Source organism: Planococcus citri, chromosome 3 (genome assembly GCF_950023065.1).
Source record: "Planococcus citri chromosome 3, ihPlaCitr1.1, whole genome shotgun sequence".
Lineage (NCBI taxonomy): Eukaryota > Metazoa > Arthropoda > Insecta > Hemiptera > Pseudococcidae > Planococcus > Planococcus citri.
Genome location: NC_088679.1, coordinates 5,589,460 through 5,615,638, shown reverse-complemented (window position 1 = coordinate 5,615,638; position 26,179 = coordinate 5,589,460). Strand labels below are relative to the sequence as shown.

At 33.5% G+C, this 26,179-nt stretch overlaps 2 protein-coding genes and 1 long non-coding RNA gene across 4 annotated transcripts in view; 1 reads left to right on the top strand and 2 right to left on the bottom strand.

Moving 5' to 3' along the window:
• LOC135841868 (uncharacterized) overlaps window positions 1–14,414 on the bottom strand; it is a 312,604-nt gene extending 298,190 nt beyond the window's left edge. The window contains exon 1 of the long non-coding RNA XR_010558005.1: window positions 13,589–14,414. This is a non-coding gene — a long non-coding RNA (uncharacterized LOC135841868). The remainder of the gene's footprint in view (window positions 1–13,588) is intronic.
• LOC135841863 (unconventional prefoldin RPB5 interactor 1-like) lies at window positions 274–18,642 on the top strand. 2 transcript variants are annotated; one of them, XM_065359071.1, is made up of 5 exons: window positions 274–465; window positions 540–695; window positions 906–4,552; window positions 17,209–17,542; window positions 17,621–18,642. In XM_065359071.1, the coding sequence occupies exons 3-5, from the start codon at window positions 4,379–4,381 to the stop codon at window positions 18,040–18,042; spliced, it is 930 nt and encodes a 309-aa protein (XP_065215143.1). In that variant the 5' UTR covers window positions 274–465; window positions 540–695; window positions 906–4,378; the 3' UTR covers window positions 18,043–18,642. The 2 variants fall into 2 exon arrangements, with proteins under 2 accessions (XP_065215143.1, XP_065215142.1); XM_065359070.1 differs by lacking the exons at window positions 17,209–17,542; window positions 17,621–18,642 and having other exon boundaries at window positions 282–465; window positions 906–1,863.
• LOC135841864 (PIH1 domain-containing protein 1-like) lies at window positions 11,193–13,236 on the bottom strand. The gene is made up of 7 exons (XM_065359072.1): window positions 13,048–13,236; window positions 12,865–12,943; window positions 12,666–12,800; window positions 12,453–12,584; window positions 12,139–12,365; window positions 11,905–12,054; window positions 11,193–11,804 (listed from the first exon to the last, which is right to left on the bottom strand). Exons 1-7 carry the CDS (start codon window positions 13,102–13,104, stop codon window positions 11,775–11,777), a joined length of 810 nt encoding a protein of 269 aa, XP_065215144.1. The 5' UTR covers window positions 13,105–13,236; the 3' UTR covers window positions 11,193–11,774.
• Window positions 18,643–26,179: the final 7,537 nt, after the last annotated feature.

The following is a 26,179-nucleotide window of genomic DNA, read 5'->3' as shown; positions in this document are numbered from 1 at the left end:
CGTCTTGCCTCACAAGTAGGAGCAAAAATCATACGTATTAAAAGTTTTTTCATAATTTTTTAAAATTTATCTATCAAAGTCTGTTTTATTAATTTTTTAATGAAATTCTCTAATAAAATACACACAGAATTTAGCAATATCAGAGGTCGACTCATTTTCATAACATTTCAACTTTTACATTAATCATCTCTTTATCACTGCTCAAAATGATTTATCAGAAATGATAATCTAAAGAAATTTTCATCTTATATCTTTCGGTAGAATATTTTCTATAAATGAATCTTGAAATGTCATTACCATTTCAGTAGGCAATCTAACATTCTCAGTTATATTTTTTTATACTGTTTTAAAATAATGAAATCAATTTTTTTCCGAGTAATATTTTTCTTGTTCCTAAGTTGTAGTCCTTCACTCAATGTAAACGCGATTTCCAAAACTTTATCCCCAGAAGAAACACTAAAAAAAGTAAGTACTACGGCCTACAACATGTTATACTCATGTGCTTACGTCATCTTGATATTACTTTTGATGATTCATAGGAAAAGGAAAAAATAACACAGGACTTAGAAGGTGTGCCAGATCAAGGACCAGTATTAATTCAATGGTTGGCTAGGGAACGAATAGAACGGAAAGAAGAGTTGGCTAGCCAACGAAAAGAATGGAAAAAAGAAATGTCATGGTACATACGTAAAAACGTAAGATTTCATTTTTCATGTTTAGGTACATATATGCATAGAAAGTCAAATAAGAAAAGTGTGCCATCTTTACGATCATCTAATTAGATCACGTAACCCATTTATAAATAATTACTCGTATGTGGGTTTTCATTCAGATGGTAACATCATTTAATTATTGTTTTTCTTTCTGAAATCCACAATTTTATTCGAAAATGAATTCATTTTCAGACTAACCTTCTTGGTGAAAACAAGAAGTTTCGAAAGGTAGTTTTGAGAATCAGTCCAAGAGTTTATCTCGACGACGTTGAAGCTCTATATTCTCCTATGTATTTCGATTTCCTTGACGAAAGAAAAAAACAGGAAAATCAGCATCGATTAGATTACGACCGAACCACAGGTAAAAAACCCCCTTATGTACCTTTGTTCACCACTCCAAAAGACCTGCCGAGCAAGCATGATCCTAGGGCAGTTAGGATTCGTAAAAAAGCGGATATGTGGGCATGGTTTCTCGATAACCTCCAGACAGAAGTAGACATCGCAAAAATTTTGCAGAACATAGAATCTGCATTCCGCAAAAATCACGACCCTCCCATTGCAGATGGACCATTAAGTCCCGCCTTGCAAGAAGAATTTAAAACATACAAGAAAAATTGTTGTGACACCATCGGCTGGGTCCATGAAAAGTCGTCTTTCTTAATTCATGGATATGAAATTGTCGATTTGCTTAGCGGCAAGTTGAAAAAATTGAGCGCGTACGGTAATAAAATCGATCCATTCCTCGCGCCCGTACTGAACGCTCTTATCTCACATATCGCTGATGATGATGACGATGATGATGATTATGATGGTGATGGTGATGATGATGATGATGATGATGATGATGATGATGATGATGATGATGATGATGATGATGATGATGATGACGATGATGAGAAAGCTGATGATGAGAAAGCTGATGATGAGAAAGCTGATGATGAGAACGCTGATGATGAGAAAGCCGAGAAAGTAGAAAGATGATGAGAAAGATGAATCGAATTTTCAAAAAGATGAACCGAAATAGGAGTGTACTAAACGGTATTGTACATACTAACTAGTATTAATTCAATTTATTCATAATTTAAGAATTAGGAGATTATATACTAATAATTTTTACTTTCTATGTTTCAAATACCATAACATTACGTTTTTTGTTGTTTTTTCTTTCGAAAAAAATCCACCAATTTTTTCACAACTGTCATCATACATAAACATAATGTTTTACAACGATGCAACGTTAAGAAAAATCGCAATTTTTTAATAAAAAGGCAAAAGCGATACTTTTTCGAAAAATTGCATTTTGAAAATTTTTTAATAATAAGAAAAAATAGGTAAAAAAGCTTCAAGACCATGAGATTCTCGACCTCAAGAAATCAGGAGCCTTTGACTTTTCTCGTAAATAAGTAGGTGCAGGTGCCCTCCAGGGCCCAGGCTCTGAAGACACATTGAGCTGGAGCCTGTGCTCAGGAGACTGAAGACCAAGTAAATTTTCAAATTAAAAATTATTTTTCAAAGAAAAGAAAATCTCCGATTTTGACACATGTAAGTAGATAATTATTAGCACCGCATCTCAAATTTACACGATTTCAATTCCCAGCTTTAATATCCCCTCTTCAAAAGACTTTGTGAACTTTCCTCATGAAACTCTCCAAGCCTCTGATACGGAGACCTGAAGACTGAAAGTGGTCCCAGATTTTATTTAATTTCCCTCAGAATTTTCCATTTTGCTTTATATTTTGAAAGCGTCCAAAATTTTCAAAATTCTGCGATTTTTTGATGAACACTTTTACAGGAAGGACTGAGAAAGTACTCTCATAATTTGGATTCATTCACCCTGAAAAACTTTCATTTTGTCATGCTTCGGAAATGACACCACAAATAAAATTTTCAAAATTCCAATCCTTCTTCAGAGCCCCTGCTTCGAGAGCTGATTTCCAAGAGGAACTCCAAATTCAAATCCACATCTTTACTTTCAAAAATCCTTAACCTACTCGAACAAATAGTTACATTTGGCAGATCTTGTAACTCAAAAAAGTCCAGAAAATGAAATTTTCGATGAAATCCATCAATTTTTACCATAAAAAGCGAATAATAAATACGAAGACAAATCACACCTCTCCGCACAATCTCGAAACAATATCCGTTCCATTCTCAAATGCACATACGAGAACTCAATTTGATAAAAACCATCGCTCACATCAATACTACACGAAGCGTCTAAATTGCATTCAAAACACATACTTACAGCATATTAATGAAATTACATTCGAGTATAATAGAGAGCAGTATATTCCAATAGAATAATCTATTCATCAGTTGAACAAACAACAATGCAGCCGAAACCGCCGCCAAACAGATGAAAAGCACTCTCAACACCTTTGAAAACATACGAGTAAGTACAGGTCTAGCATGAGCAACATATTACCGAATAAAATCAGCGTGAAAATACATTCTGAAAAAATGACGTTAACCAGGCAAAAACCATTAGCCAAACACACATACGAAAAATATTTAATAGACGTTCGCAAACCGTCTTCTCAATCCCATTACCATTACCTTATAGAAAAGCGAATCTCTTTACACAATTCTAGGCACCTAGGCTAATATTCCCATCTAACGTACAGGTATATAAGTACCTAATTTAAAAACTCGTATGTAAAAAAAATACAAGTAGTGATGAAAAATTTCTCCAGTTACGCGGAAACGCAGCGAAAACCCTCGCATTCACTTTCAACGAGCTAAAAGATCCCGTTAAAATGACGTACGGTAAGTACATAGATATTAGGTACTTTTGAAATGCGAAAAATCACTGACACACGTCAACGTGGCAGATGCTAATTTCACATCAAAAGAAACAAGCCTACGTGCAATTAGTTAGATATATACAACTTTTAATTTCGCGACGACGATGAAGGCGAAGAAGGCAATAAAAAAAAACCATGGTCCTCCTCATCATCATCATCATCGCCACGAGTGCAGTACAAGTGAGATAAAGAAGAAGAGAAAAACCAGCAGCAATGGCGGAGCAAGCAAGCAAGACAACAGATTTGAGAGAGACGAGAAGACGTGTTGTCTCGTGCAATACACACTGATCTGCTGTTCGTCAATCGTCAATTTATCCAATTGGCCAATGCCAATTGTCACACGACGACGACGAATACTTACGATGATAGAAAAACAAGATAGCTTTGGTCGTCGATTAATACCAAGCATGACACATTTCAAGGGAAAGTTAACGTACAATTAAAGAAAACACCGCGCTGCCGAATACTTCGTTTTTCATCGATAGTATTCTGTTTTTTTTTTTTTTTTCTATATACGAATAAAAGCGAGACATCTTTATGCAAAGGACACACGTTCTTCCCTTTGGTCATTTGGACTGATGCGTGTAATTGATGATTGCTGCTCAGCAGACACACATTTATAGCCATCGACGACGACCCAAATAATCCTCGAGTATTTTTTATTTTTTTTTATATAACAATTGCCAAGATATCGCTAGTTCTTCAGTTGGACGCGCGACATAACCGTAGTTATAACTAATAAAAATTTTTCATGACGTGAAAAAAAGAAATACACAAGTTAACCCTGCAGAGTAACTATCTACTATAAGTTAATCTTGGATTTGGATTAATATTTAAATTTTGTTTTTGCAAACAAGTATTATGCAAATTTCGAGGCAAATTTGTTTATTGTTCGGTTGGTGTTTTGTGCTTTCGGTATATGGAGGTGATGTGAATACCATTAATGATCATGGTGCGGCCGGTGGTGATTTTACACGTAATCGTACCAAAACTCAAGACTTCATGGAGACATTTTCCGCTGATAAGTTTAAAAAGGTCGGTATTTTTGATTGGTTTTCCTGAAAATTTGTGTGTTCTGTTTTTCAAAAATGCCTATTGTTTCTGGTTAATATTTTAACATCCCAGAATAATTCAGTCAGTGGATATACAGTATGACACAAAAGTAGTGCTCGGCACCTTGAAAATTTCTGGCCCATGCACAGGGTGTCCACAAATTGAAAAACCGGTTTGGTCAAAAAATTCAAACTGGTTTTTATTGGAGAAATTTATTCTACACACTAAGGTGACAAAAACGTGATATGAATTTTTTGAAACCGGTTCATTAATTTGCAACCAGTTGACAAAAAATACCCAAAAATTGTAGATAGAGAAAAAAGCTTGAAACAAAAGTCGTAGAGCATGAAAAATTACACAATTCTGTCTGATCACATTTTAAAACCGGTTCATTGGTTCGCATTTAGCAAGCAGTTTTTGACAATCACCTAAAACTTGGAGATAGAGAAAAAAGCTTTTAAAAAAGTTGTAGAGCGTAAAAGATTGAACCATTTTCGCTGATCAGATTTTGAAACCGGTTCATAATTTGCAACCAGTTGACAAAAAATACCCAAAAATTGTAGATAGAGAAAAAAGCTTGAAACAAAAGTTGTAGAGCATAAAAAATTACACAATTCTGTCTGATCACATTTTGAAACTGGTTCATTGGTTCGCATTTAGTAAGTAGTTTTTAAAAATCACCTAAAAATTAAAGATGAAGAAAAAAACTTGAAACAAAAGTTGTAGAGTGTGAAAAATTGAACAATTTTTGCTGATCATATTTTGAAAATGGCTCATTAATTTGCAAACAGGAAACTTTCGATGGCTCGCTGCAAATTAATAAACTGGTTTCAAAATCTGAATAGCGAAAATAGTTCAATTTTTCACACTCTACAACTTATGTTTCAAACTTTTTTCTCCATCTCCAATTTTTAGGTGATTGTCAACAACATGGTTGCTAAATGCGAACCACTGAACCGGTTTCAAAATGTGATTGAACAGAGTTGTGTAATTTTTCACGCCCTATAACTTTTGATTCAAGCTTTTTCTTCGATCAACAATTTTTAGGTAATTTTTGATAACTGGTTGCAAATTAATGAACCGGTTTCAAAATCTGATCAGCAAAAATGGTTCAATTTTTCACGCTCTACAACTTTTATTTCTAGCTTTATTCTCTATCTCTAATTTTTAGGTGATTGTCAAAAACTGGTTGCTAAATGCGAACTAATGAACCGGTTTCAAAAATGTAATTAGACAGAATTGTATAATTTGTCATGCTCCTCAACTTTTGTTTCAAGCTTTTTTCTCTATCTACAATTTTTGGGTATTTTTTGTTTACTGGTTGCAAATTATGAACCGGTTTCAAAATCTGATCAGTGAAAATGGGTCAATTTTTCACGCTCTACAATTCTTTTTTCAAGCTTTTTTCTCGATCTCTAATTTTTAGGTGATTGTCAAAAACTGCTTGCTAAATGCGAACCAATGAACCGGTTTCAAAATGTGATTAGACAGAATTGTGAAATTTTTCATGCTCTACAACTCATGTTTCAAGCTTTTTTCTCTATCTACAATTTTTGGGTATTTTTTGTTAACTGGTTGCAAATTAATGAACCGGTTTCAAAAAATTCATATCACGTTTTTGTCGCCTTAGTGTGTAGAATAAATTGCGCCAATAAAAACCAGTTTGAATTTTTTGACCAAACCGGGTTTTCATTTTGTGGGCACCCTGTGCATGGGCCAGCACTTTTCAAGGTCACTTTTGAAAGCCCTTATTTTTCTCTACTCAAAGTTCTTTCCACTTAGAAATAAAACCCACCGAGCACAACTTTTGTGTCATACTGTATTTCAAAAATGTTCATGCACATTAAAAAAAATAAAACTAAGAAAGAATCTAGAAAAACAATTTCATGAATTTGGTTACGATTTCATTGGTAGGTAAGTTCACTGGAACTGAGTTGAAACATAGTATGTATCAAGGTAGGGGTACTTAAGAGAATAATGACTGAATTTTATCAACATTATTTCACCTCAAAACGACCTTGAAATCCATTTTGAAAACTTGAAATCAGTTTAGAGAGAGGTTCGAAATTTACAAAAAGCAAAAAATTTTAAAAAATCTCAACACTGATGAATTTTTCAAATGGTGGTCGCTGCTCTAGGGTCATAAAACAATTTTAAAGGGTGTTTTTTGTTGGTTTTTGCTATTACAACACATCAAGCTCATTTATGAGAGAACCACTCGAAACTACAACCCCCTCCCTCTGCTGTCACTGATTACAAAAAAAAACTTGGAAATTATTGTAATCAAATTCCCCAAGTGCCAAAGCACATTTTTAAATTTTTGGTGAATTTTTGAAGAAAAAAAAATCTAAAAAAGCTTGTCGATTTGCAACTTTGAACCCTCACTCACTTTTAAGCAATTTTGGAGCTTATCAGCGAGTCTTGCATTTTCTCCACAGTTTGAAATTACTCTTTAAGGGCTACAAATCGCACCTCGGGAGTAATAAGGTCACATCTCAAAAAAAATTGATTTTGATGTTTTTGCATTTTTGGGGTTTGTATGACCCCCCTCAACCAAAAATTACACTTTGAGTTGGGTACATTATCTAGATCTTGTAAAAAACCCAAATGGCCTAACTCAAAATCCCAACAACATTGTAAGTTGTTTGGAGTTATAAGGGTACATCTCAAAAAACTCCACCTTTTTTGAGCAAATTTCGTACATACAAAGTGTTAACAACTAGTTTTGATTGTTTTGAATGTTTGTCAGTTAGAAATAGTCACAAGGAGTGCATTTTTTATTGGTTTATACCAAATGGAAAAATTTTTTTAAATTGATCACTTTTCAGAAAAATGAATTTGCACGTATCATGAAATTTTAGTTTCTTGAGAAAAACTCAAAAACTAAGCACTCTAGAAAAAAACTAACGACATTATGTCGATTGGAAATTTAATTCTCTACAACTTTGTTATCATGAAATTTTTTTGGACGCTTATTCCTTTCACCTCCACATCAACTTTAATGAAAGGTTATAACTCAAAATGTTTTCCAAACATTGAAATATTTCCTCTTTAAGATTTTATTTTTCAAGTGTTCTTATGCTAAATGAAGGTAGGATATCAGATCTTTAAAATGAGGTGCTATTCATTCCTCACAATTAATTAAAAGTTGATAAAAATAATGAATCAAGTTTTTAAAAAAAAGAAAAATCACTCTCCTGTAAAATTTCACTTTTTTGAGATGTGACCTTATTACTCTCAAGGTGCGAAATGAGCCTTGGAATCCGTAACTTGAATTAGAGCCAGCGAATAATGAAAATTTGGTAGAACAGAGGTATAGAAAACTGAAACTAGATCTGCGCTATGTTGATCTCCGGAATTGATTGGTGGTGATTTTGAGCCTTTTGACCCTCCAGAAATTTTTTAGACACTCCATGTAATAAAAAAAAATGATCATAATGAGAGCCAAAATTGAATTTAGCAGCCAAAAATTTGAAGATTGCTCTAAAAGAGCTCCAAACCATCGCCAATATTTGAGAGATCAAAAGTATAATAGAATAAGCCAAATTTCAATGAACCAGGTACCTCAATTTCATCATACTCGTATTTAAATTTTTCAATGAAAATTCAATCAAATTTAAAGGGTTCCGGACATTTGCTGAACACTGTTGATATTTTTTCGAACGATCATTTTCCAAACCCCTCACATAAAATGGGTAAAAGCTCAGATTTTTTCCAAAAATGCAGAGAAAACTTGTTTTTTTTTTTTAAAAATCAAACTTCCCAGAAAATCTGGTTTTTTGCCTGAGTTGCAAACGAAATTTTACTCTATAAAAATTGCCAAAAAGTTACTTTTTGCATAAAATGCAAAAAACTGCTTTTTATGGACAAAATTCCAAGAAATTCTTGCTTTTTTTGTGCCAAAAAATTTTGCTTTCAAAATCTCATTTGACTCATTTTTTTTCAAAATTATGCTACCTATTCAGCAATAAAATTCAAAAAAATCTTGTTTTATTTCAAAATTGCAAAGTCAAAATACCTGAAAGATATTGATTTTTTGTCGAAAAAATCTGTCGTTTCTGTCAAGGTCATAAAAAATCCTACTTTTCAATCAAAACTGTAAAAAAGACCCACTTTTTGTCGAAATTGCCAAAAAAATCTGTTTCTTCTTTTCATCAAAATTGCCAAAACTCGTATATAAAAACCAGGTTTTTTTTTGGTCAAGATTTCCATAAAGTCTTGTCTTTTTAAAAATGTCAAAATGCATGTTCTTTATCAAAATTGCCAAAATGTCTTATTTTTTGGCAAAAATTGAAAAATCGTATTTTTTTTTTTTAAATTGAAGTTGATTACATCAAAAAAATATAACTTTTTTGCCAAAATTGCGAAGAATTCTATTCAAAGTAGCCAAAAAGTCTAAGTTTGTGCAAAAATTGCAGGAAAACCCTTTTTTTTTTCGGTCAAAATTTTCAGAAAATTTTGATAGATTTGCAATAACAATCGTACTTTTTGTCAAAATTGCAAAACATCATACTTTACAATATACATACTATAAAATGGACCCATTTTTTTGTCAAAATCAGCTGAACAGCTCGTTTTTTTAAAATTAAAATCCCCCCCCCCCCAAAAAAAAGTCTGTTTTACGTCAAAACTGCCAAAAAGTCTAGTTTTTCGCCAGAAATCTTGAAAAGGCCTCCATTTGATTTTACATAATTTTTCATTTTCATTTAGTTCGAAAAAATCTCTACCGAGTGACTTACAGGGGGATAGCAAAAAAGGTCACATATGGAGCAAAAAAATTACTGAAACACAGTCCTACAAGTAAAATTTCACAATTTTGTGGACCTATAACTGATGGAGAAAATCTTTCAGTTACTCAGATGTCGATTTTCTCCATTTTTTTTTTACCAGTAGATACCTACAATCTACATAGGACCCATATAAGTAGCTCCTAAAAAAATATCAATGGCTCAAAGGAACAATTAAAAATCTGACATAATCTTATTGAGAAGATGACAGAGGAGGGGAAGGGGGGTTGAGAATTTAAATTTTAAAATAAGATCTGAAAAATTGCATAGATTAGGGAAAAAATTGAATGGTCAGTTGTTAAAATTTCTAATCGCGAGAAAAAAATAGTAAAATATTTTCAAATTAGACTATTTTTTTAATGCGGTCAAAATAATGAAAGCACACTTTTTCTCATTCGTCAAAAAATGCATTGAGCACCCCTCCGAACGTGTTGATAGTTGGAATATTATTGCATAGAAAGAAAAGGATTTCCATGAATTTATTATACATGGTAGCTGCCCAGTCACACATTCTAAAACTCGGAAGAAAAATTAGGCTTTCATTTTCGAGTAAATACGAACATTAGGATACATTTTTTCACCATCGTTTTTGAACCAAATTGTTTTGAGAGCTTTCTTGGGTTCCCATACAATCATAGATTGAAAAAATGGTCGTAATTGGCATCTTACAAATCGATCATCTGTGATAATTTTGAGCTGTTCTAAAAATAGGCGCACTATTTTTCTAGTGGATAAATTTTTCTCTTTTGATCTAAATTTATCATTATCCCCATTTTATAATATCTATGTAGTTGAATCATTTAGAGCTTTTTAAATAGAATTTTTCAAAGACTGGAAAATCTTTCCAGAAATCTGCTGAAAACTCCACGACCACTCAGACGTAAAAACCTGTAAAAATTAAAACGAATTAGCCATAAAATTAATAGTGCCAAGAGAGATTAGACTTGATAACATCGAGTCTAATTTTGAGCATGAAATAATGACTCATACTATCACCTCGAAACCCAAAAAAATATGGACGAAGCATGAAAAAATTCACGGAGCTAAAATTGAATTATAGGTACATAGGTATAAACTTAAATAAAGAAATTGAACATCAATTTACTAAAAAAATATTATATTTGTTCCTATTTTAACCAATTAAAAAATTCATCACAAATAAATTAGTTTGGAGCAAATTTTCGAAAAATTTCGAATTAAAATCTTAAAAATTTAATTTCCAATTTACATTGATTTTGGGTATCTAAACTAGCGAAACTCATGAACCATCACCTCATAATCCGGATTAAAAGTGATCCAGTTGGTAGGCCTTGGGTTTTATACTTTACAATCAAAATTTGCAGCTTCCAATTTCAAGTTCCTGAGGCTTGCAGTGAAAAAATAAAACACTGGGAACTTTAAAACTAGAAAATGAAAAATTTCACTTTCAAAAAAAAAAAAAAATGGCGACACTGCAGGATTCTTCAAGTCAAAATAAGCAAAAACTGTAACAAATGTATCAACTTTTTGCTTATGACAAAAATTCAAGGCGCTGAATTTCAGAATTTCAAATTTATATGTACTTTAAAACTCGAAAATGGCAGCTAAAGTTCTGATGGCTTACCCTCATGCGATAGTTCATTAGGTCCCCTAGTATACGATAATAATGACGTTTGAGACAGAGAACGAATTTTTCGACTCGTGAAATATTTTTCAACATTTCAATAATTTTAACTAATGCCAACAACTTTGCCATTTCATTATTATCAAATCACCATTTTTACAAATTCGAATCGCGAAAAAATTGAAAAATTATTATGATTGTGATGAGAAATTTCAATTAATTCTACAATAAGTAAGTTTATAATCGTGAACTATAAATCTTTAATAAATGGACGAAAGAATTGGAAGACAGTAAACGTACAGATCATTTTTCCTTTCAATAAATTAAGTTTTAATCGTTTCCATTCCTTCGGTACAATTTGATTTTCGTCATTTCTGACTTCGAGATAAAACACAAAAAATTAAAACCAAATTCGAATGTACTGAAACCAATCATCAGCATATTTTTTAATTCGAGGAATGGAAAATACAGAATAATACGAACGTTACAAAATATCCGAAGATTCGATAGGGAGAAAATTTTCGAAATGATAACCCTGCTTCGTTTCTTCGCAGGTAACATTTTTACAAAAATACAAAGGCACATTCACAGAAAAATAATTCTAAAAAAATACAGACACAGTCCGTTCAGCAAACTATATAAAAAAAAGAGTCCCTACCGTACAATGTGAATCGAACGAAATCAACACAACGATTAATACAAAAGGAATCATGTTTAATAAAAATGAACTCTTAATATTAATCTATCATAAATTGTACACGGAGCCGACGCAATAAAACTCTCTTGGCCTTTTAATGAAATCATAAAATTCTTCTCATTTCAAAGGAGCTACCACCGTCAAGATCTATAAACAAAGAAAAAACATATTCGATAGTAATAAATATACAAAAACGAAGACTGATAATCGAAGCCTACAGGCGTTGATCTTTTAGGCTTGAACGTACTTGTTTTACAGGATCGAATTCGGCTGCAGATAAATCACTGTTGACAGTTTCAGGAAAATGATACTCCAATTCGTATTTCATTTTACCATTCGTAGCCAAATAAACTCTATCTTCTCCCAATTGCAAATTTATTTCATCCTTCGATGTAACCTATCCGAATTTAGAACCAATCGTTAGTAAAGGTCTGGGAGTAAAATACCAATTACTTTAGATAAAATAAAGAGTAAAATTTACATCTTTCAAGTCGATTTCAGTAGCGTAGAATTGTCTCGATCCGTCGATTTTGATTAAATTATAATCCGGAGTAGTGAAGTTCGATTCACGTGCAGGAACTTTTTGCTCTTTCGTAATAATTTCGCTGATGAGAGGTTGTTTAGGCGGATCTTGCTTGACCGGACGTTGTTCGATATTCATCGGGCTAATTTTACCTTTGTATTTGATGTTTTTTAAAATAACGTACCCTAAAATGATATCAATGGTTAATAGAAACGTGTAAATTACACGACGATAATAAATTTTTATCGATTATTTTATCTCGAGATACTCACGATCTTCGTCCAGATCGATTCCATGTTTATCGGCGATCCCGTTGATTATAGTTAACATGACGATTTCATTTTTATTATTGTTAAAGAAAGTCGAATTCAGAGCTACGTCGAAAGCTACGCATGGTTCTCCACCTATAAGCATTATCAAAGAGATAAATTACCTATTGCGAATACGATTATGTAAAATGTGTGACATATCAATGTATCGTTTACTTTTATCAGTTACTTCTTTTTCGCTGCCAATACTCATAGGAATTGTGGCACCCTTCGGAGGAGGGATTTCATCGGTATGACATACGTTAATGAACACTTTTTCTTGAGATTTTGTGAACGTTTTTATACATAATCCTAAAACCAGACGTATTACAATGAAAGTACACTATACAAAACTAATGATATTTGGTAAATTTACCTGGAGTAGGTGTGATTAACTTCGTAGGCACCGAAGGAGATCCAATACTGCTCAGTAACGAGTCCATGCTGCTACCTTCCTGTAATACGAACGTCATTTTTCAAACATTTTATGTGTTGGCAACTGGCAAGCAGTTTATGTACATTTTGCACAGGGAACGCAGCTCAAAAATAGAACACTTACCTCGTTCAGCAGCAGCTTGCTTTCCATAGAAGTACGATCTACCTCTAGGAAAGTCATGATGTAGTGAAAATTTGAACCGGTGAAATAACGAAATTACTTACGAAAATATACGATTAAATAGAAATATGCATATTAAATGGAAAATTTTCAAAAAAAATTCTCTCTTATCTCGGTTATCATCATAACATTCCGATTGAAAAAGCGAATAAACTGGATAGAGTTGACAACGATACTAGCGCTTCACTCGCGGTGGCAGAAACGCGAACCACAAATCGGTTTCATACATTCACTTTCGTTGATCGTTGAAGCGATTTTTCATTTTTTTTTATCAAAAATCAGAAAATCACCAAAAAATGAGGATATTGCGGAATTTTTTATAATTTTACGAAGAAACTTACTAGATTATGCAGTCCATTTCACTAATTTTCAGAACTTTTCCATCGCAATAATGACAAGGTTTTCATCATTTAAAATCTCAAAGCATCGACATGAATAATTCATCAACTACAATAATATAAACTGAAAAACAATTACCACATACCTGAATATTTCTGCAATCTGCTTCTCAATTCTGATTTTCCAACTTGAATTTTCGAAACTGTTCGAAAAGCGAAAACAAATACAAAACTCACGAGCTCGAAAGAATACTCGAAGTCGAAGCCGAAATACGCCGAAAAACTATCATCAGACTCAGAGGAAAAGAAAGGGTTAATCGGACAACCCTCATTTCAATTACAACAATCCAATGAGTATACAAAAATGAAGCAAGAAGTTGACTAGAACATTTTCCGCGATAACCGATTTGCCGAACGGAACTAGGAATAGGAACTACAAAACTTACGAAAACGAAAGAAAACTCGAAGTCGAAATACACCGAAAAACTATCATAAAGGAAAGGGATAATCGGTTAACCCTAAAACTCAAACCCTCAATTCAACAACCAAGGAGTACGAAAACGAAGCAAGAAGTTGACTGGAATATTTTTCGCGATAACCGAGACCAACGTCCTGAACCGAACTGCGAACACAGAGTGACTGACTGAGACTGACTGTCAAAAATCTGTCAAGCAAATGTATGAAAAAAGGCAATAATCACTATCCCATCCAAGGCTGTCGCCAAAATGTCGCCGAACTAAAGATAAGACTAGATACGATACCGAATTTTTTGCGTATGACTCATCAATACATCACCTTTTACAGCACCCTCCTTGTCTTCACTACTATATTCTCGTAATCGTTATCGAAGAATCAGTCATTGGTGTTGTTGGGATTTTACTTTTTTGCAGATACAAAAGGGCGAATTACGAAATACGAAGAATGTGGATTTTCTTATCTTGAAACTATGAATCATGCCTTTTACTTCAGTTTTACGGAGAGGAATTTACAACTTTTAAGCTTTTAACTTGTGCACTTGAGCTTACTACAACTACAAGTGATGAAATAATGAGCAAAAAATGCAGGTGTTCGATGGATTCGATGATTAAGTACAAAAGAATTGGCCATTGGGTGTCCCATAAATATTGTGAACCATCATTGAAGATATTTTTTCGTTTAAAAAACTGCAAAAATAAATAACAGAACTACAGAACAAATACAGAAGTACAGTTAGTCCGGCATATGACAATCCTCCGGGACAACTTTTTTCTTAAAGGGGACATCCTAAGGAACATTTTAAAACAAACTTGCCAAAAAAAAAGTTGGCCTTACTTACAAAATGGCCGCCATTTTGATTGACAGGTCAGCCGAAATCGCAGATTTTGCGTTTTAACATAGGGCTTGCACGAACTTTTTCAAACTTTACAAAGGTAGATGAGGTAGATCGAAAGATCATGCAAAAATTTATCATCTGTCAAAAATTCAAGTGCTCAAGTGCGTTTTTCGATTAATGGTGAATTTTTGAAAGTCAAATTTAGGCCAAAAATGAGGAAAAAATCAAAATTTTAGCAAAGTGACCACGAAAGCTGAAATTTGGGATATATGTACCCTATTTTCGACATGCCAAATCGATTGGAAACGGTTTCAATCCGTTTTGAGCAGTTCTGGAGCCTCCAGCAGATTTTTGAAACTCGAAATTCCCACAAAATTCCATCAAATTGTAGGTGTAAAGCTAAAATTTATTCTAAAAACTAATTTCAATTTGCTACGAAGTACTGCAGGTGAATTTCAAGTCGTTTTGGATGCTCCAGCGACTTTTTGAAAATTCCTGAAGTCTCCAGCAGATTTTTGAAACTTTAAATTTTTATAAAATTGCATCAATGGAGATGGAAAACTGAAATTTACTCTACACTCCAATTTTAACACTCTCTGAAGACGACTTCAGGTGGGTTCAAGTAATTTTAAGGCCTCCAGCGACTTTTTTTGAAAATTACTGGAGCTTCCAGCAGATTTTTGAAACCTTAACATTTCACAAAATTTCATCAAATGGAGATGGAAAGCTAGGAAATATACTCTACACTCCAATTTTAACACCCACTGAAGACGACTTCAGGTGAGTTCAAGTCATTTTGGGGCCTCCAGCGACTTTTTTGAAAATTACTGGAGCCTCCAGTAGATATTTGAAACTTGAAATTTCCCCAACATTAATTTATCAAATGGAGTTGGCACGCTGAAATTTACTTCACAGACTACATTGTGATTTCAAATGGTGTTGCAGCTTCCAGCTAAGTACTTTTAGGAAATTTCAATTTTCCAAAAAAATGCCATACAACCTTTCAAAAAGTTGCTGGAGGCTCCAAAACGACTTGAAATTCACCAGCAGTCAACTTCGTAGCGTATTGAAATTAGTTTGCAGAATGAATTTCGACTCTCCATCTCAGTTTGATGAAATTTTGGGGAAATTTCAAGTTTCAAAAATCTACTGGAGGCTTCAGTAATTTTCAAAAAAGTCGTTGGAGGCTCTAAAATGACTTGAAATCCACCAGAAGTCGTTTTCAGAGGGTGTTAAAATTGTAGTGTAGAGTAAATTTCAGCTTTCCATCTCCATTTGATGAAATTTTGTGAAAATTCAAAGTTTCAAAAATCTGCTGGAGGCTTTAGGAATTTTCGAAAAGTTGCTGGACAAAACGACTTGAAATTCACCTGCAGTACTTCGTAGCGTATTGAAATTGGTTTTTAGAATAAATTTTAGCTTTACAACTACAGTTTGATGGAATTTTGTGGGAATTTCGAGTTTCAAAAATCTGCTGGAGACTCCAGAACTGCTCAAAACGGGTTGAAACCATTTCCAATCGGTTTGGCATGTCGAAAATAGGGTATATCCCAAATTTCAACTTTCTTGGTCAATTTGGTAAAATTTTGATTTTTTTCCCTCATTTTTGGTCTCAATTCGATTTTCAAAAATTCACCAAAAATCGAAAAACGCACTTTAGCACTTGAAATTTTGACAGGTGATAAATTTTTGCATGATCTTTCGATCTACCTTTGTAAAGTTTGAAAAAGTTCGTGCAAGTCCTATGTTGAAACGCAAAATCTGCGATTTCGGCTGACCTGTCAATCAAAATAAAGTAAGGCCAACTTTTTTTTGGCAAGTTTGCTTTAAAATGTTCCTTAGGATGTCCCTTTTAAGAAAAAAGTTGTTCCAGAGGATCGGCGGGGGGGGGGGTGAAATTACTCCTATTGTCATATGCCGGACTAAGTACTTAGTTGTTATTGAACATCATCTACATTCTACAATCTACAACATAAGGATTCAGATTTCCAGAAATAAAAATATGGTCCTAATTTTTACCTAATTTTAATTTTTATATAGAATGCACAACTTGTCCCCACACATCCATTTTCAAAGTTTGTTGAAAATTAAAGAGATCTAAGTATTTGCTACCAACTTTTATGAAGCCTCGATACTCGTCACTCGATAGAGGTCATCAAACGATCATGACGATTGATGCAAACCAGACATTTTTTCGATTTTCTTTGGTGGAGCTGTGGGGCTGCAAAGTTCTCCAAATTATTGGTCGAAAATGGAAAATTTCAGTTGCAAATTGCTCCAGTTGTACGTCGTATAGAATTTTGAACTTTTTTTTCAAATTGTTGTACTTTGAGAGAGTAATTGAGTCATTGCAAACTACATCCCTATAGACGGTTTAAATTTATGTAAATTTTTATGAATATTGGTAGAATTCTTTGAAACAATTCACTAATGAATACTGAAACTTTTTCGCAGGAAATGTGGAGAAAATGCTCAAACAGCAGTTACGTCACGTGTGCCAAATTAGCCCTGGTCCATATAATCGAAAAACTGGACACATCCGAAGGCTACACTTTGTTACCAGGCGTATCATTATCAAAAAGAATCGACGATCCTGCCGGCAGATTCGGAGAAGACCAAATCGTCATACGAAACGACTTCAACGACGCTCTAGATAAATATTTAATCAGCAAAATCCACAAATACCTTAATTCTTTAACGTTAAGCGTAAAATTATTCGACAAGAACACCATCGACGACATGAAATCATTCGGTGACAACGCCATTGATTCTTCGATCAAGCAAACTGGTCAGCTTGATCACCATAATGTTTGCGAAAAATTGCTAACTTTTAAACCCACTCATTTTTATTTTATTTTTTTTACAGGTCGAGGTAAAAAGAAATACATGCATTCGTTGCTAATGGCTGGCTGGATGTCTGGAGCCACTCTTCTTGCATTGACCATGAAAACCATAGCCATACTCTCCGGAAAAGCTCTCCTGGCTGCTCTGCTTTCACTAATGTTATCCGTAATGTCTGCTTTCAGCGGTAAAGGACATTCTGAGAAAAGCACCACGTACGAAATAATCACCAAACCAATCGTTGCTCATCATTCTGCAGATGTGCACGAAGCTCATGGCAGCGAACTTAGTCCGAATTACGCTTATAATTACAACAAACGTTCCATCGGGCCGGAAATTATTCTAAGGAGTGCTAATTTACCTACAGATATTGAACATATTATTCGTAAGATCAACGATCATTCTACGTACTCACCGTCGCCTCCTTTGGAATTTTCTAAATCGTAAATAAAAATACTCGCAGGTGCCAAATTTATTCATGCAAGTAGGTAGCTTGATACTTGAATACTACTTATGTATCAGAAGATGAAAATTGATAAGTCTCGAGTGCCTACTTATTTGTTTGAGATTCAGAAGAAACTTGTATCAATCAGAATCAATTGTTCTTAAAAAAAAACGTGTGTTTTATTATTATTGAAAATTATTACCTACCTAAATTGTTGAATATTGTTGCGTTTATGTCATAATAATTTATTTAGCCTATTTATTTATTTATTTATTATTTACTTATTTATTTCCTATTTAATTTATTGTTCATCTTTCTTGTATGTGTTGATATTTGTGAGATAGAAAATTGTCCTTGTATGTAAATAACTGCATAAGTATTCGACGCTTCCTATAATTTATAATTATCTACTTATGTTTCATGTAGGTATTTTGAAATGATTATTTAAAAAAAAAAAAAAAAAAAAAAAATGCAAACAAACAAGCGAAGTAAGCATTGAAAAAAAAGAAAAGAAAACAACGCACATTTATTACAGAAAATAAATAAAATAAAATAACTTAAATAAATAAAAGGAACCTGCAACACGAAAATAAATAATAAAACAAAATGAAAGAGGCAAAATTATGTCTGTTGTTAGAATGCTACTTTTTTTATTTTGATAAAATCAGCCAAAATGACTAAATTGAATGAAAATATCGCATTCGCATATTACATATATTGGTTATAAACACATGTATATGAGACCATTTCAGCTCAAAGTTTGAAAAAATTGACTTTAGAACTTTTTTCAGGGGTTCTCAAAGTTCACCACCCCCGAAAGTGATCTACAACGAATCAGTCAAAATTTTGACTTGAAACAAAATTTCAAGCCTGCCAATCGATTAAGAAGTGAAATGCAACATATTTGCTGCAAACCGGATTTCGATAGCTTTTGATGGTTTCCAAAAATATGGACCTCAAAAAAAAAAGTCAAAAATTGAATTTTTCAATATGAGCCAAGTTGTTGAGGGGGTTGTAAATGATATCAATTGAACTTACAACTAGTAGAAAAAGATTATTAAAAGGGCATCACCGGGGCTTGATGGGAAGGGACAAAAAAGGTGGTTCCAAAATTTTCAAAAATTGAAATACCCCCTCCACAACCGACAAAAAGGCCAAAAATGAAAAAAACGTTATAATGCTGCATTGCCTACTCTTAAAGCAACATAATATATTCGCTACTTTAAATTTTTTACATTTTCCAGCAATTGGTGGTAAAAATTTTAGAAATTTTCGACTTTGGGACCACCCCACGACCCCCTGGGAAAATGTCAACTAATATTAATAATAGGGACCATCCCCTATAAGAAAAGTCCGTTTCAAGTACCTATCGAAGTAGGTGGGGCAAGAAAATGTCCATTATGACCCTCCTTCTTTGTTCATTACTTATAGATACATTTTTTTCAGAATTTTTGAGAGTCGAAACGATATGAAAACTACGTTTTGGAACTTTTTGAGCTACGAGTAGTTTTACATACAAAGAAAGTGGCAACACTGATTTTTATGATGTCACGAAAAGGGTTTCAAAACCCTCAACTATTGTAAAAAGTTCAATTTCAGTAGGTATATCGCGGTTATCGAGTAAGTAATCCACTGCTGAAATGGATGATATTATTTCAAGTTCACTGAAAACTTTGACACCCCCTAGCAGCCTTTAAAAAATGGCTAGAGGGCTGCGATTTGCGCCATTGGTCATCCCTTCGAAAGGTCCTTACCATTTCTTGGTTGAATTGACGTGGAATAACCCAACAGTGTTCTTAAAAAGTCGAGTTCAATTTTTTTTTTTCGATAAAAATATGGAGTAACAAAACTAGAAAATGCCAAGAAGGACATCTGCCTCTAGCTAACTCATAAGCTGAAATTCTACATTAGGTACTCACATGTGTTATTTTTGACATACATGTACATATTCTTTAGATTCACACACATAATGTCGTTTTCGACAACATGTTGCCTATTTGGACTTACGGTTAGACAGGGTTGCTCAAAAAAGAATTAGTTTCCTTCGTCGTTCGTGGAAGGTAGTATTTACACGTTTCCCTCTAATTTTTAATGTGTAAGTAGGTACGTATGTGGCAAACAAAGGGACTTCGTTTACTGGTCATAGGTTTTGTACCTGTAGTGTTTACACTACACACAATAGTGCCTTAAATTACACAGGTGGTGTGAGACTTGCTGTTTATTTTAAAAATTGGAATAAGCGTGGTATAGATAGATATTAGGTATGTAGTTCGTTATCTCCATACTGGATTGCATCAGTCTAGAATAAGCGTTCATATGTGTTCACCCTTCCCTATGTTACAACGAGAAAAAATTCAGCGTACTCAAGTCAACAGTGTTACTTGATATCTATTAGGTGTATTATTTTACTTTCTAGAATTTTAATTTTGTTTCTCAAGAAGCATCATGGATCCTTGCAAAAATCTCATCGTCATTCAGATGACATTGTTCAGCTTTGGGATCACATTGATTACTTGTGCTTATGTTGTAACACATTTAATTCTCAAAACTTATAAGATCGTCCTATGGAAAAAGAAAACTAGTAAGTAAATGTAAATATTACGTAGGATGTCCACTGACGAATGGTCAGCAAAAGTTCAGATTTGGACACGACCGGATACCACTAAGAAAAATGTTATGTTAAGGTGTTGCCTATCTTTAAATTTGAATGGGCAAATTGCATTCTTTGAAATCGAAACCAACGGTCAAAATTTATTTTTGATTTTAGCTAGGAGTAGGTATAACCTTGAAAACTAGGTAAACAAAATCCGATATCATGACTTTTTGTGCTACTTGCAAATTGAAGGGGGCACGAATGAATTTCAATTTCAAAAAATAACAATGAAAAAAATAATTGCGGAAATGAATACATAAATTAGTAAGTAGGTAAGTCTAAAAATGAACAAATTTTGTTAGGATCAATTGTTTTCCAACTGTAATATTTTTAAAGTCAGTAGGTAAAATTTACAATTTACCTACCTACCTAGTGAAAATTTTTATAAATTTACCAACTTTCAACATGAAAAAAAATTGATCATTACAAGATTCGTTCATTTTAGACACTTACTACTTAATTACCTATTCATTTCAACAATTTTTTTTTTCATTCAAAAATTTGAGAAAAATAGTACCTAAAAAACTAATCCAATATTTTCAAGCTTTTGAAATTGGCAATAATGACCAAATGATTAGCATCACTGGGTACTAAAATATTTTCCAAGAGTCAGAAATTGTATATTTCAATATTTTGGCGTAATTGTTGCAAAATATTTGCAAAGAAAAAGACGTTTTCAAAATTCACTAGTTATAGTCCGGCATATCACAATAGGAGTAATTGCACCCCCTCCCGCCGATCCTACGGGACAACTTTTTTCTTAAAGGGAACATCCTAAGGAACATTTTAAAGCAAACTTGCCCAAAAAAATTCGGTCTTACTTACATAATGGCAGCCATTTTGATTGACAGGTCAGCCGAAATCGCAGATTTTGCGTTTCAACATAGGACTTGCACGAAATTTTTCAAACCATACAAAGGTAGATCGGAAGATAATGCAAAAATTCATCACCTGTCAAAATTTCAAGTGCTAAAGTGCGTTTTTCGATTTTTGGTGGGCCAAAAATGAGGGGAAAAAAATCAAAATTTTACCAAATTGACCAAGAAAGCTGAAATTTGGGATATACCCTATTTTCGACATGCCAAATCGATTGGAAACGGTTTCAACCAGTTTTGAGTAGTTCTGGAGCCTCCAGAAGATTTTTGAAACTCGAAATTCCCACAAAATTCCATCAAATTGGAGCTGTAAAGCAGAAATTTATTCTAAAAATTAATTTCAATATACTACGAACTGCTGCAGGTGAATTTTAAGTCGTTTTGGAGCCTCCAGCGACTTTTTGAAAATTCCTGAAGCCTCCAGCAGATGTTTGAAACTTTAAATTTTCACAAAATTTCATCAAACAGAGATAGAGAGTCGAAATTCATTCTGCAAACTAATTTCAATACGCTACGAAGTTGACTGCTGGTGAATTTCAAGTCGTTTTGGAGACTCCGGCAACTTTTTGAAAGGTTGTATGACGTTTTTAAAATTGAAATTTCGTAAAAGTAGTTGGAAGCTTCAAAACCATTTGAAATCACCATGTAGGCATGTAGTCTGCGAAGTAAATTTCAGCTTGCCAACTCCATTTGATAAATTAATGTTGGGGAAATTTCAAGTTTCAAAAATCTACTGGAGGCTCCAGTAATTTTCAAAAAAGTCGCTGGGGGCTCTAAAATGACTTGAACCCACCTTAAGTCGTCTTCGGAGGGTGTTAAAATTGGAGTGTAGGTATAGTAAACTTCAGCTTTCCAACTCCTCCATTTGATGAAATTTTGCGAAAATTTAAATCAAAAATCTGCTGGAGGCTCCAGTAATTTTCAAAAAATGTCGCTGGAGGCCCTAAAATTACTTGAACCCGCCTGAAGGCGTCTTCAGAGGGTGTTAAATTGGAGTGTAAAGTAAATTTCAGCTTTCCATCTCCATTTGATGAAAATTTGTGAAAATTTAAAGTTTCAATAATCTGCTGGAGGCTCCAGTAATTTTCAAAAAAATGTCGCTGGAGGCCCTAAAATTACTTGAACCCACCTGAAGTCGTCTTCAGAGGGTGTTAAAATTGGAGTGTAAAGTAAATTTCAGCTTTCCATCTCCATTTGATGAAATTTTGTGAAAATTTAAAGTTTCAATAATCTGCTGGAGGCTCCAGTAATTTTCAAAAAATGTCGCTGGAGGCCCTAAAATTACTTGAACCCGCCTGAAGGCGTCTTCAGAGGGTGTTAAAATTGGAGTGTAGAGTAAATTTTAGCTTTACAACTCCAATTTGATGGAATTTTGTGGGAATTTAGAGTTTCAAAAATCTGCTGGAGGCTTCAGGAATTTTCAAAAAGTCGCTGGAGGCTCCAAAACGACTTGAAATTCACCCGCAGTACTTCGTAGCGCATTGAAATTAGTTTTTAGAATAAATTTTAGCTTTACAACTCCAATTTGATGGAATTTTGTGGTAATTTCGAGTTTCAAAAATCTGCAGGAGACTCCAGAACGACATGAAATTCGCCTGCAGTACTTCGTAGCGTATTGAAATTAGTTTTTAGAATAAATTTCAGCTTCACAACTCAAATTTAATGGAATTTTGTGGGAATTTCGAGTTTCAAAAATCTGCTGGAGGCTCCAGAACTACTCAAAACGAGTTGAAACCGTTTCCAATCGATTTGGCATGTCGAAAATAGGGTATATCCCAACTTTCAGTTTTCTTGGTCAATTTGATAAAATTTTGATTTTTTTCCCTCATTTTTGGCCTAAATTCGATTTTCAAAAATTCACCAAAAATCGAAAAACGCACTTTAGCACTTGAAATTTTTACAGGTGATAAATTTTTGCATGATCTTTCGATCTACCTTTGAAAAGTTTGAAAAAGTTCGTGCAAGTCCTATGTCAAAACGCAAAATCCGCGATTTCTGTTGACCTGTCAATCAAAATGACCGCCATTTTGCAAGTAAGGCCAACTTTTTATTTTGGCAAGTTTGCTTAAATATGTTCCTTAGGATGTCTCCTTTAAGAAAAAAGTTTCATGGAGGATCGGTGGGGGGGGGGGGGTGCAATTACTCCTATTGTCATATGCCGGACTAATAATGACCAAATGATTAGCATCACTGGGTTCTAAAATATTTTCCAAGTGTTAGAAATGATATTATGTTTCAATATTTTGGCTTAATTGTTGCAAAATATTTTGCAAAGAAGAAATTTTCAAAATTTTCAAAATTCACTTAGGTAGGTATCTTACTTAAAAATAAGCAGTTTTCAAATGTTTAATTGCTTAGTGCCCTAAAAGTGATCTTGGATTTGTGTGGCAATAGCCTAAGTCAACTCAGAATTTTACTTACCATATTTTAGACATGGAAACTTTTAGGTATTTTGATTTTTTGGGCATCCTGAACTATAATATCTATTTAATTTTACAAGGATTTCGAGCTACATATATCTCAAATTATAAATCAAGAAAAAGTCGACTTTACTGAATTCGATCCAAATTCTTCAACCTTTTTTTCGTGATCCACCCTACTGAAATGTAACCATCCCTGGTTGTAATAATTTCAGTAATTATTATTTTGAAATTATAGCTAGATATCTCAAAGAACGAGTGTGGAAATTGCACAAAGAATTACAGGAACTGGAAGCAGTTGACCCATCTTCAGTACAAATGGCCATTGAGAAACAGTTTGAAAAAGTAAGTTTTCCTCATTTTCACACTGTACCTAATTGTTCAACTGCTATTGCTTTTGCTTCTTTTTAATGCTATTGAAATTTTTTAGTATGCACGGCATAGTTTACAAATCGAATGCCAGCCCACCGACGATGTTGGAATAAATCAACTCAAAACAGTATCACAACTTGCCGAAAATGAATTGAGGTAAATAACACAGCAGGGCTTTTTTGTGGTGGAGCGCGGGGGCTGCGTTCCCCCAAAAGAAAGTAGGTATAGAGGAAATAATCACATTCAGTGTTTGGTAACTTTTTCAAAAAATTTTGAATTTTCTTAAGTTAAAATAGTGATCAAAATTTTTTATCTTAAAATAATTCAAAATTTTGTTAAAAAAATAAACAAATAATTTAGGTATGTACTTTGATTTTTTTCTCAAAACACAGTGGCGGAGGGGGATGAAAATTAAGGACTCAACTCCAATTTAGCATCCTCCCCCCCCCCCCACCCAGAAAAAGACCTGATTATACCTATCTATCCAAAAATACAATTTTAAAACGCGTATACCTAATGTGAAAATATGACATTATTTTGCAGATTTGGAAGTATCGAAGAAGATTTGATCTGTCAAATACACAGAGAAATAACGAAGACCACGAATTTTGGCGGCGGATATCGAGTTGCGATAATCTCGGAATATGTCGATTGGATGGCTCTCTTGACATTAACAGACCATGGTATAAAGATGTGCCAATGCTTACAGAACGCTATGTGAAGTGGTTAAATTTACAGAAAAGAAAAGGCCCAATACACGTTTTAGAAATTGCCATCAACGCTAAGATGCAGTTTTTGTACATCTACCCATTTCCGGACTCGAATGAAATGATTGGTAGAATAATTTTCAATGGAATATTGCGAAATTCAGGTTTCCCTTGGATACCAGTGCCTTGTAACGAAAAACTAAAGTAAGCACAGTATTTTAAAGTTTTTTCCTCTCTTCAAAGTACCTACAAGTAGGTAATTGTAAATAATTTATTCTCATCTAGATATCTCAAAGCAATGGAGAAGCATTTTGATGAAAATGATACCGTTCCAATTCGCGTATTAATGATGAAATTAGTTGAAGAATCTTTGAAGGAAGTCATTAAAAATAGTAAGCCAGAAAGAAGATTATGGAGTAAATTTTCCTGGTTTTATAGAAGACTAGTGCAACCATTCTGCAGTAAACATGGAACAACTAAGTACAACAAAGTGTAACAATGTTTACTGTCAGAATGTGACAAAAAGCAATTGAAAGACAAAAGTGCAAAAGGAAGACACGCTTTATTATAATTATTTTTCTGCGACAATTATCTCACTGCGGCAATGAAATTAAAACCAAAACTCTAACTAAAAAAGCCACTAAAAATGAATTTCTGCAGCAAAAATGTTGGCGGAAGATGGCAGGACATGTTTTCTTAGAGAATTTACATACAATATTTCAAAGGAATATTTCAATACCTATCTATTTGGTTTTCCTATTATTTAATAAGGTACCTGTGTGCAAATTTCTACAACTGAAACTGCTTTCTTGTTCATAATTTTTATTCAAAGAAAATAAAACTAAAATGTCAATGTTATATAGCATAAAAATAAATAGTTATGTAAGTACCTTGGCAAATTATCTACAATCATTAAATTTAAATATTCATAGTTTTTGTCATTTGTGGTAGATATCTTTATATTTATTTCGCTCTTCGGTGGAATTTTTAATAGGTATGACGTATGTAGCAAACAAAGGGACTTCGTGCACTCGTTATATGTTTTGTATTTGTATAGAGATTACCTACACATGTGGTGCGAGACTTGTTCTATTTTAAAAATTGGAACACTT